This window comes from Hoplias malabaricus, chromosome X1 (assembly GCF_029633855.1).
Source record: "Hoplias malabaricus isolate fHopMal1 chromosome X1, fHopMal1.hap1, whole genome shotgun sequence".
NCBI classification, from domain to species: domain Eukaryota; kingdom Metazoa; phylum Chordata; class Actinopteri; order Characiformes; family Erythrinidae; genus Hoplias; species Hoplias malabaricus.
The window spans coordinates 14482721-14499939 of record NC_089818.1 but is presented as its reverse complement, the minus strand read 5'-3'; the positions used below and the strand labels follow the sequence as shown (position 1 = coordinate 14499939).

General features: G+C 38.7%; 2 protein-coding genes across 3 annotated transcripts in view; one reads left to right on the top strand and one right to left on the bottom strand.

Moving 5' to 3' along the window:
* Nucleotides 1-410: 410 nt before the first annotated feature.
* Nucleotides 411-11543, bottom strand: LOC136675775 (acyl-coenzyme A thioesterase 11-like). The gene is made up of 16 exons (XM_066652523.1): nt 11405-11543; nt 10305-10509; nt 9220-9289; nt 8890-8950; nt 7368-7469; nt 6485-6641; nt 6071-6221; nt 4836-4955; nt 4390-4528; nt 3295-3350; nt 2838-2904; nt 2553-2636; nt 1590-1723; nt 1302-1433; nt 1094-1220; nt 411-773 (listed from the first exon to the last, which is right to left on the bottom strand). Exons 2-16 carry the CDS (start codon nt 10477-10479, stop codon nt 615-617), a joined length of 1734 nt encoding a protein of 577 aa, XP_066508620.1. The 5' UTR covers nt 10480-10509; nt 11405-11543; the 3' UTR covers nt 411-614.
* An 873-nt stretch (nt 11544-12416) lies between these two features.
* LOC136675581 (single-stranded DNA-binding protein 3-like) overlaps nt 12417-17219 on the top strand; it is a 30193-nt gene continuing 25390 nt past the window's right edge. For both annotated transcript variants that reach the window (XM_066652205.1, XM_066652204.1), the window contains exons 1-4: nt 12417-12577; nt 13522-13594; nt 14134-14195; nt 14436-14520. In XM_066652205.1, the coding sequence (XP_066508302.1) occupies nt 12522-12577; nt 13522-13594; nt 14134-14195; nt 14436-14520 (276 nt within the window). In that variant the 5' untranslated portion in view covers nt 12417-12521. The remainder of the gene's footprint in view (nt 12578-13521; nt 13595-14133; nt 14196-14435; nt 14521-17219) is intronic.

Genomic DNA, 17219 nt, shown 5'->3' with positions numbered 1-17219 from the left:
TGGCACTGTTTCAAAATTTTGTGCAAAACCTTCTGTGTGAAAACAATTTCCTTTCCAAAAGGGTTCTGGAGTTAGTGTGTGATATTCCTGTAATACCCTGGTTCTTCCTGCCTTGCTAGTTACTGGGTGAGAGTGTGATGCCCTGTGATGGACTGGTGCTTTGTCCATAGTGTGTTCCTGTGTTTTGTCCGGGTGGGTTAATTTACAGGTCATCAATACCTTTTTTAAAAATGTTAACCCTACTTGTAATCTGGAGATTTAAGATTGTTGTTAAACTGTTTTTGTTAGAAATGAACTTACTTCAATGAGAACAAATTAATGTTTAATGCAGGTTTGAATATTAATAACTGAAATGTACATTAACAGATTTCTGGCATAGACAACACACACAGAACTATCAAGATTCACATGTAAACTGACTGTAAACTGACCCCTTTCACAACATTTCACCATTTAACTTAAAGACAAAAGTACCATTTTTCTATAATCTCTAAAATTACCACACCATAAAAAGCCCAAATAAATTCCACTGTTAGTGTTCATGTAAACTGTACAGTCTCCAGTTTTCTAAAGTGAGTAAGTTAACAGTCTGAAATCAGTAAAAGAACTGGAAACTACAGTGCAACATTAGAGAGGACACAACGTGTGGTTCTATTCTCCAGAAGGAACTGGCTGCAAGAGAGGAAGGTGGAGCAGAAGCTGGAGGAAAGTCCAGCGATATCTGTGGAGATGTATGGCAATACTCCCGGATTGGTCTGATTAAAGTAATTAATCTAGGAAAAGAAAGAACACAAAAAGAAAAATAAAACAGGTTGAAGTAAACCAATAATTTAAAGAGCTAACAGCTCCACCTTTTGGAGAAGCTTCACCCTGCCAAACTCAGCTTTCAGAACTCTCCTCGCCACAAACTGTTATTAAGCTGAATTAGTAAATTCACATCTAATTAATCAACAATCTACACTGATCAATCAATTTGATTTATTTTTTAAATTCATAATACGTTTTTTTTTAGAAATGTTCAAACATACCATGTAATACAACTTTTTTTTTTTAATATTAACTTGAATTAGAATTTCATTTTCTAACCACTTACCTTGCAAACACTTTGGGAGACTTCATAAATGGTGAATCCAGCACAGATCACCTCGCCTCTATTGAACTCGTCAGTGGCAGGGTGTGTGGGGAGGGACACTGACCTCAAGGCAACAACATACGGGTCCCTGAAAACACAATTGTGCCCTTTAATTTTAGAAACTGACCAATGAAATAAAGAGGTGCATTCAAAACCTGTTATTCCTCACCCACTGTCGCAGGGTGGTCTCCTGGAAGCCAACAGGATAAAGTCCTGGACTTTTCCTCCCTCGCTGACTGAGGGAGTGACAACCCGATAGATCAGATCATCGTCATCGACTCGTACTATCAGCTCACACTGCCTGGACACACACACATCATTTTTGATGTGCATTTTATATTATCTCACAGAATTCAGAACTTGACTAATGGCTCCTATTATAAGTGAGTTGTCTTTTAATCTTAAGTGAGTCTTTTCAGCACACAGACAGAAGCAGGAATTATGGGGAGTGCTGTACTTGTAGTGTTTGTCCCATTCGCATCTGCGGCTGTGGTCCGAGAGCAGGAGGAAAGCTCTTGCTGCTGGGACCTTCACCTCAGACTCAACTCGGACACTCAGTGTCTGGTTCTCCTCAAGAGTGAACAGCTTCACCTGGAACCACAGATAAATCCACCGTCAGAGAACAGTGCTCATTTAATTCCTAAACTTAAGACTTATTATTCAGTTATTAATCTTCAAACATACTATTTTGTAACTTTTATAAATTATTCAGAACTATTACCTAGTGTTCATTCATTTATTCATTAATTGTCTGTAACCACTTATCCAGTTTACGGTCACGGTGGGTCTGGAGCCTACCCAGAATCACTAGGCACAATGCGGGAACACACCCTGGAGGGGGCGCCAGTCCTTTGCAGGCCGAAACACACTTACACATTCACACCTATGGACACTTTTGAGTAGTCAATCCAAATGTTTTTGGACCGTGGGAAGAAACCAGAACACCCAGAAGAAACCCACCACGCCGCCCACAGAGTATTAGGGATTACTAAATATTCTTCATTATCTACTATGAATTTTATTTTATCCACTATAAAATATATAGTATATATTAAGAATTACAAATATCTACTAATTCAGAATCTTCACAGAGTTATTCAAAATCATATATTGATTATCCAGTAAATATAAATTCTTAAATAGTACTGTCAGTGCCACATATAAAAGCAATTGTACTATCTGCTATTGTTAAATCAGTTTTTAAATAATAAATCATATATGAAAGCAACACTACGTAAGATTTGATATTTTTGCTCCTGGGCTCCCCCTACAGCTGCACAATGTAATTCACATGCTAAGTGGTAAGCCCAAAGTAGCAATGACAGAGACTCCCTATTTCAGCTCAGTGGGGCATTACAATGATTTGGGGCTGTAATTTTAATGAAAACAACTACCTAGTGTTCATTTAAAAAGAACTCACATTGTTCTTCTTAGAACTCAAGACCCACTTATTTTTGGCTGCCAGCATCTTCAGAGCAAAGACGTTATTGTAGCTGAGATACACCTGCAGACATATCAGGAATATTTTAGTATGCACATATTTTTAGTTATGGGTTATTCAGTTCAGAAAACTGATGATCAAAAGATTGTCCTTGGCCTTATCTCTTCAGCAAGTGATAAGGACTCTTATAAAACATTCTGTATAAGGCATGTTATCAGCAGACCCCCAGTTTATTCTCAGGAGAGGAATAGCAGAACACAGTACCTGGTTGGAGGTGTCCCAGGGCACTGATAAAGGCATTTCTGTGTGTTTACAGGAGATTATGTATTTTCTGGAGGGACATAAAGTTCAGTTTAGTGACAATATGTGCAAATTCATTCTCATACAAAACAGCTGAGCATCATGGGTAATCCTCAGAAGGACATCGTAGGTAACATTAATTTTAAGGAGGCATATTTATTTTTATAGCACATTTCATAACAAGTTTGTGTCTATACCGCCAAATATGGTTGAGCTCAGAGCATGACAGCCAGACTCCGACATGTATTTTGGAAGATACAGATGCATCTCAGTAAATTAGAAGGTACGCTTGAAGTAGATCACCGTTTGTAATGAATCTATATAATATGAGTTTCACTTTTTGAATTTAATTTCTGTAATGAATGAACTTTTCGCTGATATTGTAATGTATTGAGATGCTCCTGTATTTAAAGATCTTTACCTGTCCAGGCGAATTTTCTTTCTGGCGATAGCTTCCCGGTATCTCCTCTCTCCATCCTGTCAGAGAAAATCCCAGACATTAGCTGCTCAATTGATACGTTTATTCATTTATTCATTCATTTTCTGTAAGTGCTTTATTCAGTTCAGGATCACGGTGGGTAAGGGAGGAACACACAATGGACAGAGCAGTCACTCACAGCTGTGGAAATTTTCATACACTCAACCAGTCACTCTCACACACAGAAAAAACCCATGCAGACACAGGGAGAACACACCACACTCCTCACAGACAGTGACTCAAGGCTGGGATTGATTACACAATCCCATGAGCTGTGTAACAGTGACACAACATGTTGCGCCACTGTACCACCCTCTGCGCTGTTCATTTTGTCTTATATCAGTAATATTACTGCAGAATAAATTAAATGTAAATTTAAAAATATATATTCCTTTCCGTGGGTTTGATTCCCGCTCCGGGTGACTGTCGGTGAGGAGTTTGGTGTGTTCTCCCCGTGTCCGCGTGGGTTTCCTCCGGGTGCTCCGGTTTCCTCCCACAGTCCAAAAACCCACGTTGGTAGGTGGATTGGCGACTCAAAAGTGTCCGTAGGTGCGAGTGTGTGAGTGAATGTGTGTGAGTGTGTGTGTGTTGCCCTGTGAATGACTGGCGCCACCTCCCGGGTGTGCTCCTGCCGTGCGCCCAATGATTCCAGGTAGGCTCTGGACCCACCGTGACCCTGAAGTGGATAAGCGGTTACAGATAATGAATAAACGAATGAATGAATGAATGAATGAATGAATATACCTTTCTAAGTAAATAAATTCCCTCTAAATTTGAAGAAGGAAAAAATATATTTACATAATTTATGTATGGCGATTATATAAAGATATATTCTATAAGGTATATTTTTCCTCTATCTTTCCTTTAACTTACATATTACACATAGCCTTGTGCTCCAGTGCTTATTTCACAGCATGTCTTGGCTGATGTGCTGTATTAGCTGGAAAATTGTAATCTAGGTTTTTTACCAAACTGTACATTTGAAGTTCCTGTGTGACGCTCAGAGAAAGTGTGAGATAAAGTGGGGAAAGGCCACACCTGGGGTTCGGGTCGTATGGGAGGTAGAGAGCGAGGAACTCCGTTCTCATCCAGAACCTCAAAGATCATGAAGGCACTGTTTATGTGTCTCAGAGGCTCCTCCCCATGATACGCCTCAGCACACACCCCCACCTCCATACTATCAATAACAAACAGTACATATACCCCTGTCATTAATAAACATCAATAAATACACTACATGGTCAAAGGTTTATGGACACTTGCTCATCAAACATTTTGCATCTGCTTCAGCATGCCCCTTTTTGCTTCATGAGTTTTTGATGGAGACTGAACACCTAAAACGTTTCAAATATGCTTCAGTACTCATACATGGTGCCTACAAAGTTTTGGACATAATGTGTATATGATGTTTACTTTACAACCGTAATTAAGCACATCTAAAATGGACCAAACCCATGGGTTTCTGCCTGTGAAAACAGTCTGACCTGTTCTTAAAGGTGTTGTTGACAATGGCTTTGAGGATCAGTCGATCTCCGACCTGTGAGGGTCCTCTAAAGTGGAACATGTCGATGCTCCTCAGAGTTGGATGGGCATTAGATAAACGGCTGGAAGGAAAGAAAGATGCTGATTAAAGAGATGTTCACAACCATACCTCCATTAGGAAAAAACAATTGTGGTTGGACAACATGTAATAAATATATATTTATTTATTATATATAGAGCGATTTATATATATATATATATATATATATATATATATATATATATATATATATATATATATATATATATCACTCTAATTTTATCTTTAAAAGTAAATGTAAAGCTACATATATACAAAGATCCAGATGTCCATCCATTCATTATGTAAACACTATTAAATTTTGAAATCCACAGCTCAGTCCCCAGTCCACACAGATCTTATATTGAGACTAAAATGAAAAACAGTTCCTTTTTGTTGTCTATACATCCACCATATCCAAAATATTTTGATACACAGTCCTATTCTGCCTATTCTTGTTTAGCCCCACTCATTTACACTGATAGTATGACTAGGGTTTCAGATTGGACTGCTTTAGGAAAGAGGCACAACACAGATCCGCCAATCAGAATAGTCCCAGTGCTTAAAAAGGTATAATAAAAAAGGTCATAATAAAAGTCTGTTTGTTTCATACTCAGTGATAAAAAGTTGAAACCTAATAATTAATCTCCAGGACCTTATCACTGATAATGTTTTAATAAATACAGGACTGAGCAAATGATCACATCCAGATCTATTCTCTCAGCTTTGTTTTTGCACTACTGCAAGTAAAAGTTCAAACATTGATCGCTTAGTCATTTCAGAGTGGCTTTCATAATGTGGGTAAATATTAACTCCTGGGCCTTGGTAGAACTGATCTGATTTTAATAATAGATGCATGAAATATCCGAGTCTAAGTGTGCAGTGTGAATATATAGTGTGATCTACTGAAGCCCCATTTTTAAGCACCTGTGATTTTGTGATCTAGAACTCATCATCCAATATCAGTACCCAACCTGTCCAAGGTTCTTGTGGCTGAATGCTATCAAAGCCTCACAGAAATGTTCCCAGATTTAGCATAAAGTCTTCTCAAAGGAGTATAATTTGTTACAAGCTTTATTTAATTTCAGAAGTGCAGGGGTGACTAGAGAAGGACAAGTGCTCCTTTGACCGTGTGTTGAGATGATAATGAAATGTTACCTGGCAGCGATAGTGGCCACATTCTCCATCCACGCCATGATCTGACCCCCAAAGGTGTTGACCTGGTGGTTAGCATGAGGAGGGAGGACCAGCTCCACACTTTCCACCCGGGTTCTCTCAGTTGGGATCACCTCTTCTTCATCCTGACCCTCTACACAGCAATTAATCAAAAAAATGGAACTACTGTTACTGACAATGAAAACATGAGTGTGTGTGTGCTTTCATGAGATCCTGCTGGTGTGTTTTTCCTCCTTCTCAGTGGTGTACAGAAAAAGCTGCTTGAGTTCTATTAGGTCCCCCTAGTGGAGAACCTTTATCCTGCTAAGTGTGAGTTAGTGAGTGTGTGATTATTTGACAAGTTCATACTGGTCTTTGCAGTGTTTATGATTAAGGGGAAGTGAAACTAACTCTTACCACATATGTCTTCACTGACTGCACTCTGGAAGCTGGTGCTATTCAGCAGATCTGTCATGATATCTGCATGAACGAGCCTCATCCTGCGTCTCTCTGCAGCTACACTGTACTCCACCTGCTCTCGATGAGTCTGAGGAACCAGTTGCTTCAAATACACCTGCGCAGACATGCACTTATCAGTCTCTTCTCAATCAGTCAGTGTAATTGCAAAATAAAAAGATTGAACATGTTACATCTTTTAAAAAAATGCAATACAAACAAATGAATAAATGAAGGAATGCCTGAAAACCAGACAATTGCTGTGCGGATTGGATTGTATTCAGCCATAAGAGAATAACTGCTGTCAGTTGCTGATGTTGGAAGCTTAGTTGTGGATTACAAAGTTATTGGATGGAACACTAGCATGTCATAGATCTATGATGGTTCTTCTTTTATATTTTAACATGTCTATATTCTGAAATTATCAGTGGGGTTGCAATATCCCCATGCAAACAAACACCAGAGGAACCAGAGTCACAAACCTGTCTTCAAAGCAATGAAGCTAATTTAAAAGTAAAGTGGCCAGAAAGATGACCTTCAGTGAAAGCATTGCATCTCCACCAAGAAAAAGAAATAAACACAGGGTGAATAGTTCACAAAACTTATTGTTGCTTATGATTATTTAGAAAAATAAAACAGATGGCCAGGGCACAAGATATTGTTCCAAAGGAGATGTCACAAATGCAACATATTTTTAAGGTAAAAAAGGTTCTCTGTGCTTATTTACACAGTCAGCTTTCAGTGAAATAGACTAATTCTTATACTAATCTTAACAAACTTGAAAGTTTTTATCAGTGTTTTCTGAGATTTATCAAAAATAAAACAATTCTCCATCATCTCTCACCTTCTCATTCCCCGAGCTCCGAGCTACAAATGTGGCAAATGCTTGGCAGACCTTCCAGTGACTGTTAGTGTACAGATCCTCACAGCTGACCACTATCCCCACCTACAGACACACAGACACACAGACACAAAAATGTTGGTGGATGTTACAAAGACTTCCACCTATATATATTAGACCTACCCTAACCTTAACCATAATTATTACTAGCTCAGTCCTAACCCTAATCCTAATTCTAAACTTAGATTTAAAGCATGTAGAGAGATAGATAGACAGATAGATAGATATTTTGCTGATCGCAGAGGGAAATTCAAGTTTAACACAATCCGTGCAGTGAAACACACACACACACACACACACACACACACACTAGTGAGCACTAAGGGGCAGTGAGCACACATGCCCAGAGCGGTGGGCAGCCCTAGCCATGGCACCTGGGGGTTAGGTGCCTTGCTCAAGGGCACTTCAGTCATGACCTGCCGGCTCTGATCGTACTGTTTGCACAGTGTGTGTGTGTGTGTGTAAAAAGGTTCTCGTCCACTGTGATCCACTGTGGCACGGTCCTGACGCACACACGCACACAAACACAAAGTCAGACGCACTGCACATGGCGACATAAAGGCAACACCAGACTGAGTCACTTAGACATCACGCAAACTCAGCTAATCTTTACTCACTTCTCTGAGGCTGTGCTTTCTCAGTTGCTCAATTGTTCAGTGTTACAGCTATATATGTTGTAGTTGTATATTGTCATTGTCCAAAGAAATATATGGATCTCCAAAACAGTAACTTTACAGAAGAGGGAAAACCTTTTTAGCTTTCAAAGGAAGTGAATGTAAAATATTTTATTCAGAGTAAATTTGGAGCATTCCTATTGGTTCATTCATCATAAAATAATCACACAGTTTGAAGGATAGCTACAGTGTTCAAATGATGTAGTAAACGAAATATCCACAGAATGAAGACGATGTTTATCTTTGGACAGTATGTGATATATTTAAATATATAGCTATTTACAAATTTAACAGTTTCATGACTTCATATAGAAGATGGCAGTGATTTCTGTAGTTTTTTTTTTTTAACTATTTCCGTGAAATTAAATAATAATATATTGTATTTTATTTTGACATATATTGCTGGGTGTTAAGTTTCACATCTGATTAACCTCCATTTTAAACATGAAAAAACAAACAAACAAAAAAAAAAACTTATATAACAAATATAATATATAAAAGTTTAGAATCTAGATGTTTCAATTTTTCAACATTTTAAGGAGTAAATGAGATAAAATTAAATATTCTTAATTTAATTTATTAAAGCTAATGTCTTCACTGTCTTAACTGTGTTTTTGTTCTTTTTCTCTGATTAAAATCTACCCCAGTGTGGTTGTACTGTATGTCCAATTTGGTGATAGTAAACAGTCAGCAAGTGAAGGTGGGGCTTTCTGTGTGGTGCTGTTTTTGCGATCACTGTGTGAAAGAAGCTCCATGCTGTTTTGATTGTTGGGTGCACTGCGATATTTTACCTCCATGCTGGAGTTGAAGGCCCTGTTCACTTTAGCCTTTATGTTCACCACTTGTCCAACACTGGAAAAAAAACAGGTAAAAAAAAGGATCTGATGAAGAATGATCTATTTGTGCATTTTATTTTCTTTATTCAAATGTGTACCATTTCTACGAGTGTAACACACATAGGCAAATATGTGCAAAATTGGGGAGACGCTGGTCAAATAATTTGTTTGTGAAAAACAAGTGCATTGTTAATCATTTATTTGTATTTACATGTCAAGAACAGGGCTGTGCTCATAATGAAAAGAAAGTTACATTATTTTTCAAAGTGTAATAATTATTTTTACTCAATGGTGCGCTCAAAGTGAATGTCATCCACCGAGGCCGTTACACAGGGGCGTCCGGCATGTCTCTCAGCTAGAGAGAGAGAGAGAGAGAGAGAGAGAGAGAGAGAGAGAGAGAGAGAGAGAGAGAGAGAGAGAGAGAGAGAGAGAGAGAGAGAGAGAGGGGGAGAGGGAGAGAGAGAGAAAGAGAGAAGAAATGAGCAACATTTAGAGCTGCTAAGCACACCAGAGAGCACTGTTCCACTGTTATACTACAAGCTTGGCATTGGGCATGGTGACCTTATAGTCATGTGTAGCTGCTCCAGATTGTTCCATTTAATGCTTTTCTATAGAGAAACACAATTTAACATCTATTGTAAGGGGTGTCCACAAACTGCATTTGTGGCTGGAGTCTGTTTATACTTAGTCTATATACAAGCCAGAACATAACAGGCCTCCCAGACACTACCCACAATTCCACTGTCAAAACCTGTATATCTTGTTCTGTCCCAGAAGACAGTGTCAGTGAACGATCCTTCCATGCACACAGTAATGAGTTTCTAGGGCTATATTTGTACACTTCATTTGTTGTTCTGCATAATTTTTTTGCCCCCCTTCAACTTGTTCTCCAGTGCTCAGGACCATCACAGTGCAGGTATGATTTGGGTGGTGGATCATTCTCAGCGCTGAAGTGACACTGATGTGGTGGTGGTGTGTTAGTGTATGTTATGCTGGTATGAGTGGACCAGACACAACAGTGTTGCTGGAGTTTTTAAACACTGTGTTCACACACTGTCCATTCTGTTACACACTCCTACCTCGTTGGTCCACTTTGTAGATGTGAAGTCAGAGACAGTAACTCATATGTTGCTGCAGAGTCTGTGTTGGACGTATTCTAGTCCTTCATCAGAGGACACAGGACGCTGTCAGCTGGATGTTTTTGGCTGGTGGACCATTCTCAGTCCAGCAGCACTGCAGTTTTGATCCAAGCATACCACATAATACCTGCTTTGTGGGTGTCCTGTGGGTGTATGTATGGTGTATGTATGTGTCATGTATCCTACAGTAAAATGTAACTGCGTATTATTCATTTTGTTTTGTGTACCCACCAGAGAGGCACGCGGTGGAGTCCATCCATTTGAGCAGCTGACCCACACTCAGCTCTTTGCGATGGTTTGCATGACAGGGCAGAACTATCTGACTCATCTTCACCTCTGTGGGGTTACGATAAGGACGCCCATCCTCCATTATTAACTCGGGACCATCTCGCTCCGGTGATGACATGGTGAATGAGGTTAATCCCACCTCAGGCTTCTGTATACACAAACAAATTAAATTAAAGCACAACACTTGATATATGAGTAATTAATTAGTAAATAAGTGGTTCCTTAAGGGTTCTTTAGTAAAAGAATTGGGAACACTCCAATAATTAATCTTTAAAGCAACACTAGGTTGTATCTGTTGCTTAAACTTATACCTTCAAATCATGGCGATGCTTCACTGACATGAAATAGACTCAGCACTGCAGAAATTGCATTACGTAACTTTTGGAGGAGGTTAGGGACAGTACAAGCTGTTACTGTAGCAAAGGAGGACACACTCCTAACTAATACTCTCGTAACAGAACAAATGCTGAAGGATTATGGTCCATGCATTTTGAGCACTGTCACTTGAAGACATTTCTGACACTGTGTGAGAACAATTTCAATCAGATAAGAGTTATCAGATAAACCAGCCCCTCTCTGAATAGTAAAACTCTGAACTAGGTTTTATTACAGGTCTAGACTGTGTTTCAGATCTGCTCATAGCAGAGGAGTGTAAACAGAAGAGAGAGAGAAACTAACAGAGAGGCATGAGGAACCTGTATCACTTCTCTACAGTTTACCGGTTTCAGCATGTTGCTGTTGTTTTTGCTCTATACTCTTTCTGTCCATCTATCTCTCTCTCCCTCCCTCTCCTTAGTTTTTGTTGTGCAACTCACTGTAAACTTCTCGTTCCTGTTCGTATCACCGTTCCACCTTAAATGATGCATGCACCGCTATGCCATTTAAGGTGGAACGCCAAAGTCAAAGTTTTAGAAGAAGGCAACCCTAACTTCTGCAAAGTGAACTTACTGTAACATTACTACACTGTACTGAACTGTGTAGAGTATAGAACCACTGTGTTTTACTACCATTAAAATGATTTAATAACCCCTGAGTGCTCTTACCTTCCGAAAACACCGATCAGCTTCAGGACATTTCACAGCTATCGATCAAAATGAACTTAATTATGTGTAACGCTTAAAATCAGTCAGTAAGGTAAGACAATCATTGAGAAGTGTTAAAGAATGTGGAAAGATAGACCCCGCCCACCATTGTGGGTCATAAAATAAACCCCGCCCACTCAGTTAAGCGCACGCCTTTTAATTCTATTTGAAATACATTTCTAAAATATTTTAAAGCTATGTTTTGACATTAACCCGAAATATGTCAGTCAATTTTATGAAAAATATATTTTAAAACGTTATTCATTAAGATCATCATATCATTTATATTTACTAAAATGTATTTTATGTGTAAGTGGTGAACGTAAAAAAGACAAAAAAATAAATAAATATATACAGACTGTCAAAATAAATATTTTTGAAGCACAGTGCTTGTGTTTATTGAAATACAGGAGACCGAAGGAGGTGTAGTTGTTTATGATTCCAGCAGATGGCGCTGTAGGCCAAGAACTTCATTCATACACCAGCATTATGAATGACTATAATTTTATTTGACCACAGGTGTGTGTGAGTGGGTGAGTGTGTGAAATTGACCACAGGAGTGTGAAAGTGACTTGGTGAATATGTCATACCCTGCCCGGTTTGTTCCTTGTACCCAGTGATTCTGAGTTGGCTAAATCGACCCCCAGAGATCCTGACCAGGATGAAGTAAAAAATTAATAAATGAATAATTGTTTAATAATATACTGTATATATTATATATTGTGTGTGTTTGTTTTATTGTATTATTAAGGATATTTTTATATATTCATCTAGCAATAGGGGAAATTGTGTTTATAAATTAGCAGTTGTACAAAACACAGTATAATAACCTGTGGGCTGTGAAGAGCAGTGTGAGGTCATGCAAATACAAAGCTCAATGATTGGTGGAAACACGCGTCAATTTTGTGGCTTACAGTGGGTCTCCGCCCTCTCTCTCTCTCTTTCTCTCTGACCAGGGTCGGTTGAAGAGCGTTATTGCAGTAGGATGGGGTCACCAGCGGCCAGTACAGTGATGACAGCTGGAGCCTGAGAAAACAAATAAACAAACAAACAAGGCAACAAACGCTCGCGGGGAGCCATGTTCACCAAAGGGAAAAACGCCGTGGTCCCGTCGGATGGCCAAGCACGAGAAAAGTAAGTATTTCTGGCTGTTTTGGTCATTTATTAATGAAAGGGCTCAAGTTGGCTTCAATTCTGCTTGTCTTTTATTGGAACTCTCCGGTCTACCTTAAATGGTGCAGCAGTTACGTTCTGTCGCCTCAGAATATAACCGCCAGAACGTACCCGCTGCACCATTTAAGGTGGAACAGAGTTTCAACTTCAGGTTCATGCTTTTCTTGGACAAGTTGTTGACTCGGGTGACTCTGGATGCTCAGAGTTGCCTTGTTTTTAAGGACGTATTTTACGGTGGAACTGTAAGATGTTACTATGTTGTTAAAATATTTTAGCACCCTGGTCCATGTGTATATGTTGTTTTCTAAGTGCAAATGAATTAACTCATTCACTGCATGGCACATGTTCCTTTATAATTAAATAATGCAAATGAGCTATGTCCTGATTGGCTCCCATTGAGTTACATTCAAAATCCACGCTCCTTGTAACCCCAGTGTGAGTGGGCGGAACTAAACCTAAACTGCAGAAGCCTGAACTGTTGGAGGGAAAAGAAAATGTACAATAAGTGTCCAAAACTTTGTAGAGACCGATTGTTTATTCTGCAATAAATTTGATTTTGAATTTGTTTCTCTGCTGTAGCAGAGTTTTTATGTTTCTAGGCAGGATTTGTACCAGATATTGGAACATTGTTGTGAGTATTTGATGGCTTTCAGCCACAAGTACATTAGTGAGGTCAGGTACTGAACTTGGATTAGCTCGGACACTCCAACTCATCTCAGTTTCTCTAAAAGGAGTTCCATCACTCCAAAATATGTATTTTGACTGCTGTAGCTTTATGCCGTCATTTGACATTAGGTATGGAGACCTCTGACTTAAATTTCACTAGATACAATGGGTGTTCACAAACTTTTGGACATTTACCTTTAAAGCACACTGAATGATGCTGAAATACACTTCTCCCATAGACTGGCCTTGTACGTCTACGAGTATTTGCTGCATGTTGGGGCTCAGAAATCAGCACAGACATTTTTATCAGAGGTAGGTTGTTTTGTTCTATATTTTCATAAAATGAATGACCCTCATCCATTTATTTATGACTTTCTGATTCCCATTTTGATTATGCCATAATTCTTTGCATGATATTGATCATTTCAACCTATTAAAAAAATCTTAAAGAAGAATAACACTTATTTTTCAAAAAGTTGGCTAAATCCAGTGGTTCAGATGTTCACTAGACATTAACTAATACCCAAACACAGAGGGGCACTTGTGTGGTATAGATGCCTAAGAGATGATCTTATCATCAGGAGATATGCTAGTTCGATCCCCGGTGATGTCTCAGCTGTCCAAGACCAGGAGTCCTAGAGAGCACAACTGGCCTCACTCTCTGGGTGGATTACATGGCCCGTCCTCCTCCCATATCTGCTCATCACTGATGGGTGGAAATTGTGACTAAAAATTTGACAAAATATTGGGCAAAACTGTGATAATAATAATAAAAATAATAATACGATTTCACTGGAAAATCTGTAGAAATAAAATAAATAATCACAAGAAATGGTCAATTTCTTATTCAGATACGATGGGAGAAAAACATAACGCTTGGCGAACCTCCAGGCTTCCTGCACTCATGGTGGTGGTACGTGATCTAAATTTCTCTGTGATGTTTTTATACCTCTTTATATATTATCAAGTCCTGTTTTTCTGTTATGTTTGTAATGTAGAGTCCAGATTGAGGTCAGTCTTGGACTAAATTTACAGTTAGTTCTTTAATGAAAATGTGTTAAATGCTTAACGTGTGTGTGTGTTGAATTAACTGTATGTGGGTAAGGCAGTTATTTTTAATGATGTAGAAACACATTTCTCTCTGGTATTTCAGTGTGTTTTGGGACCTGTATTGTGCTGCACCTGAAAGAAGGGACACTTGTGAACACTCCAGTGAAGCTAAAGCTTTTCATGACTATGTGAGTCTGTTGTAACTTTTTTATGTTTTGATTTGTTTTGTTCCTTGGCTATTTTAAAATGGGGAAATAAAGCTGTTAGAAAAGGGAATGTACTGAATGTTGAATTTAGATGTGGATAGAAGTGCAGTTAATAGAGTGCTCAAATTATATGAGCAATGAAGATTCACTGATGTGCGAGGGGAGAGAAAGCAATCCCATAGAAGAGCTACTGCAGCACACACTGTGTGTTGAAAGTGTTCAGAAAACAGTGCTTCACAGCTTGCTGTGTGTGAGGCTGCATGCCCATGCTGACCCCTTTACTCCCCTCGCACATCAATGATAGTTGGGTGGCCATGACCCTGTCCTACTTTAAATTAATATACCAAATAGGAAATGTGTGGCATATGGCTGTGCCATATCATATCATGTGCAAAAATATCGCAAAAATAATGCAAATGATAAAAAAAAAATCAATATCGTGATTATAGTGATATTCTGAAATGTTTATGTAATGCATCATTGCAGTTACACGTAGTGTCGTGTACATTCATTACATGAGTCGTTTAGGCACAGTGACAGTTACGGTGGAAATTTGCTCTGCTTTCAGAAATTTGTTCCAATAAGGAGTATCATGTGAAGGTGGTTTGGAAATATTATATTAAATTTTCTAAATATTTTTTATACAAAGTCAGAATCTTGGTAAGTTACAAAATAAGCAAATATTTACACATTTATTTGTTGTTTCTTATGACTGTTTGAAATTGTTAGATTTGTACTAAAATAAAATGTAATTAAATATGACTTAATTAAGAAATTAAATATATTATTAAATTAATATATTGAATATTTATAAAACATTTATTTTGTTGCAATATTGCGTTCTTGAAATTAATAAAATTAGTTTTCAGTGTGGCAGCACGTTCATGCAGCAGGTAGTGTCGCAGTCACACAGCTCCAGGGACCTGGAGGTTGTGGGTTCGATTCCCGCTCCCGGTGACTGTCTGTGAGGAGTTTGGTGTGTTTTCCCTGTGTCCTCATGGGTTTCCTCCCACAGACCAATAACAAAGGTGGATTGGCAACTCAAAAGTGTCCGTAGATGTGAGTGAATGTGTGTGTTGCCCTGTGAAGGACTGGCGCCCCTCCGTGTTCCTGCCTTGCGCCCAATGATTCCAGGTAGGCTCTGGACCCACCACGACCCTGGACTGGATAAGCGGATACAGATAATGAATGAAAAAATGGGTTTTCAGTCTTTTTTCATATCGCCTAGAATATTGTTATCACCAAAAAACACTCGTAAAAAATATCATGATATTATTTTACGGCCATATCGCCCACCCCTGGTGTATAAACAATTTGTAGAAAACATCAATGTGTAGAAAACTATAATGATACCTGTAAACCTTTACTTGAGGAGCTCTGAGCTGCTGTGACTAGTGCTGTAAAAACAAATTCCATTGCAGATGGACTTCTGTTAAACCGAAGAGTTTGGGTTATCAGGTCATGAATGGAAGAACTCCTGTTATTTGACACAGAAACCAGTCTTACACAAATCTCCTCTAAATCCTAGCGTTTTAAAAAGCCCTGCATGTTCTTAGGCTGGATTAAGCTGAATAAGCTGCCAGGATTTAGTGGGTAATTCTGCATTGTGGAGGATCTGACGCATTGGTGGCAATGAAACACAGCTTTAACTCTTACTGCATAGGAAAGAGAGAATAGCAAGTACTGTAGAAGATCTGTGTGAACCATCTACAGACGAGACATTTACCCAATGAGACAATCTTCTGCTATAAAGCAACAATTACCTCTTTCACAACAACACTACGAATTTCCAGCGCTGATTTTTAAAAATCCTTAAATTCTCAGACAATGCAGCAGCCCACCATCAGCGCCATTGACAACCACAATTCAGAGCAGTAAATGAGTTTGGGTTCGTTTCCATTGTGTGTAGATGAGGATTCTTCTATGGTGGTCCTCCATGGGAAGACATAAATCTAGGGCTGTATTCAGTATTTGTGTCCAAGACAAGTTCAAGACTAAGATTAGTTGAGAGTCACATTTGTGGATAAAGTGAACAGAGTCCAAAAAAATTTAGACAGAAGGACCCCACCCCCTCTAAAATGGGGACGAGGGAAGAATGAACTATGCTGTAGACAACAGGACACTACTCAACAACAAGATAGAAGTATACAATTGTTTTTATTTGTTTATGGCATAATAACAGATAATAAATCATAAACGCATATTGAATTTATATATCGTACTGAAAGAATTGAGTCTGCATTTTGATCTGACTCTATTTCAGGACTATTTCACTGACTTTGCTAAAATGAGTGTATTTTTAGTGAATTCCATTATTTGTTCGTGACCAGACTTGGTCTTGGTCCAGATCAGAGACACAAGGCTTGAGAACATCACAAATCTGAGTACACAAGCTATCACATCAAGGCGAATTTGAGTATACAAACGTTAAATTAGTCAGGTTTTACCAGTAGTCAAATCCTTTTGGGACTGTAACTATGGATGTGGGTTTATTGATGTGCGGGTCTCTCCCTGTCCACAAATATCGGAGCCTTGTCTTGTACAAATTGTAATAACCACCTGGTGTCATTATAAAAATGGTCAGAGTGGACAGACTTTCCTAAAAGCACTTGGCTGTAGTTTAGTAGCCAATTGACATAAGAATGTGCAGCTAAAATGGATTCAGTCAGAAAGGACTGCTT

Bases quoted from the DNA above. Each gene is read 5' to 3' on its own strand.
- LOC136675775 (XM_066652523.1), bottom strand. From the start codon at position 10,479: ATGTCATCACCGGAGCGAGATGGTCCCGAGTTAATAATGGAGGATGGG. The intron at 6,222-6,484 runs GTAAGAGTTAGT...ATTGCTGTGTAG, and splicing joins AGTCAGTGAAGACATATGTG to AGGGTCAGGATGAAGAAGAG. The intron at 3,351-4,389 runs GTGTGGCCTTTC...TTTCTCTGACAG, and splicing joins CCATACGACCCGAACCCCAG to GATGGAGAGAGGAGATACCG.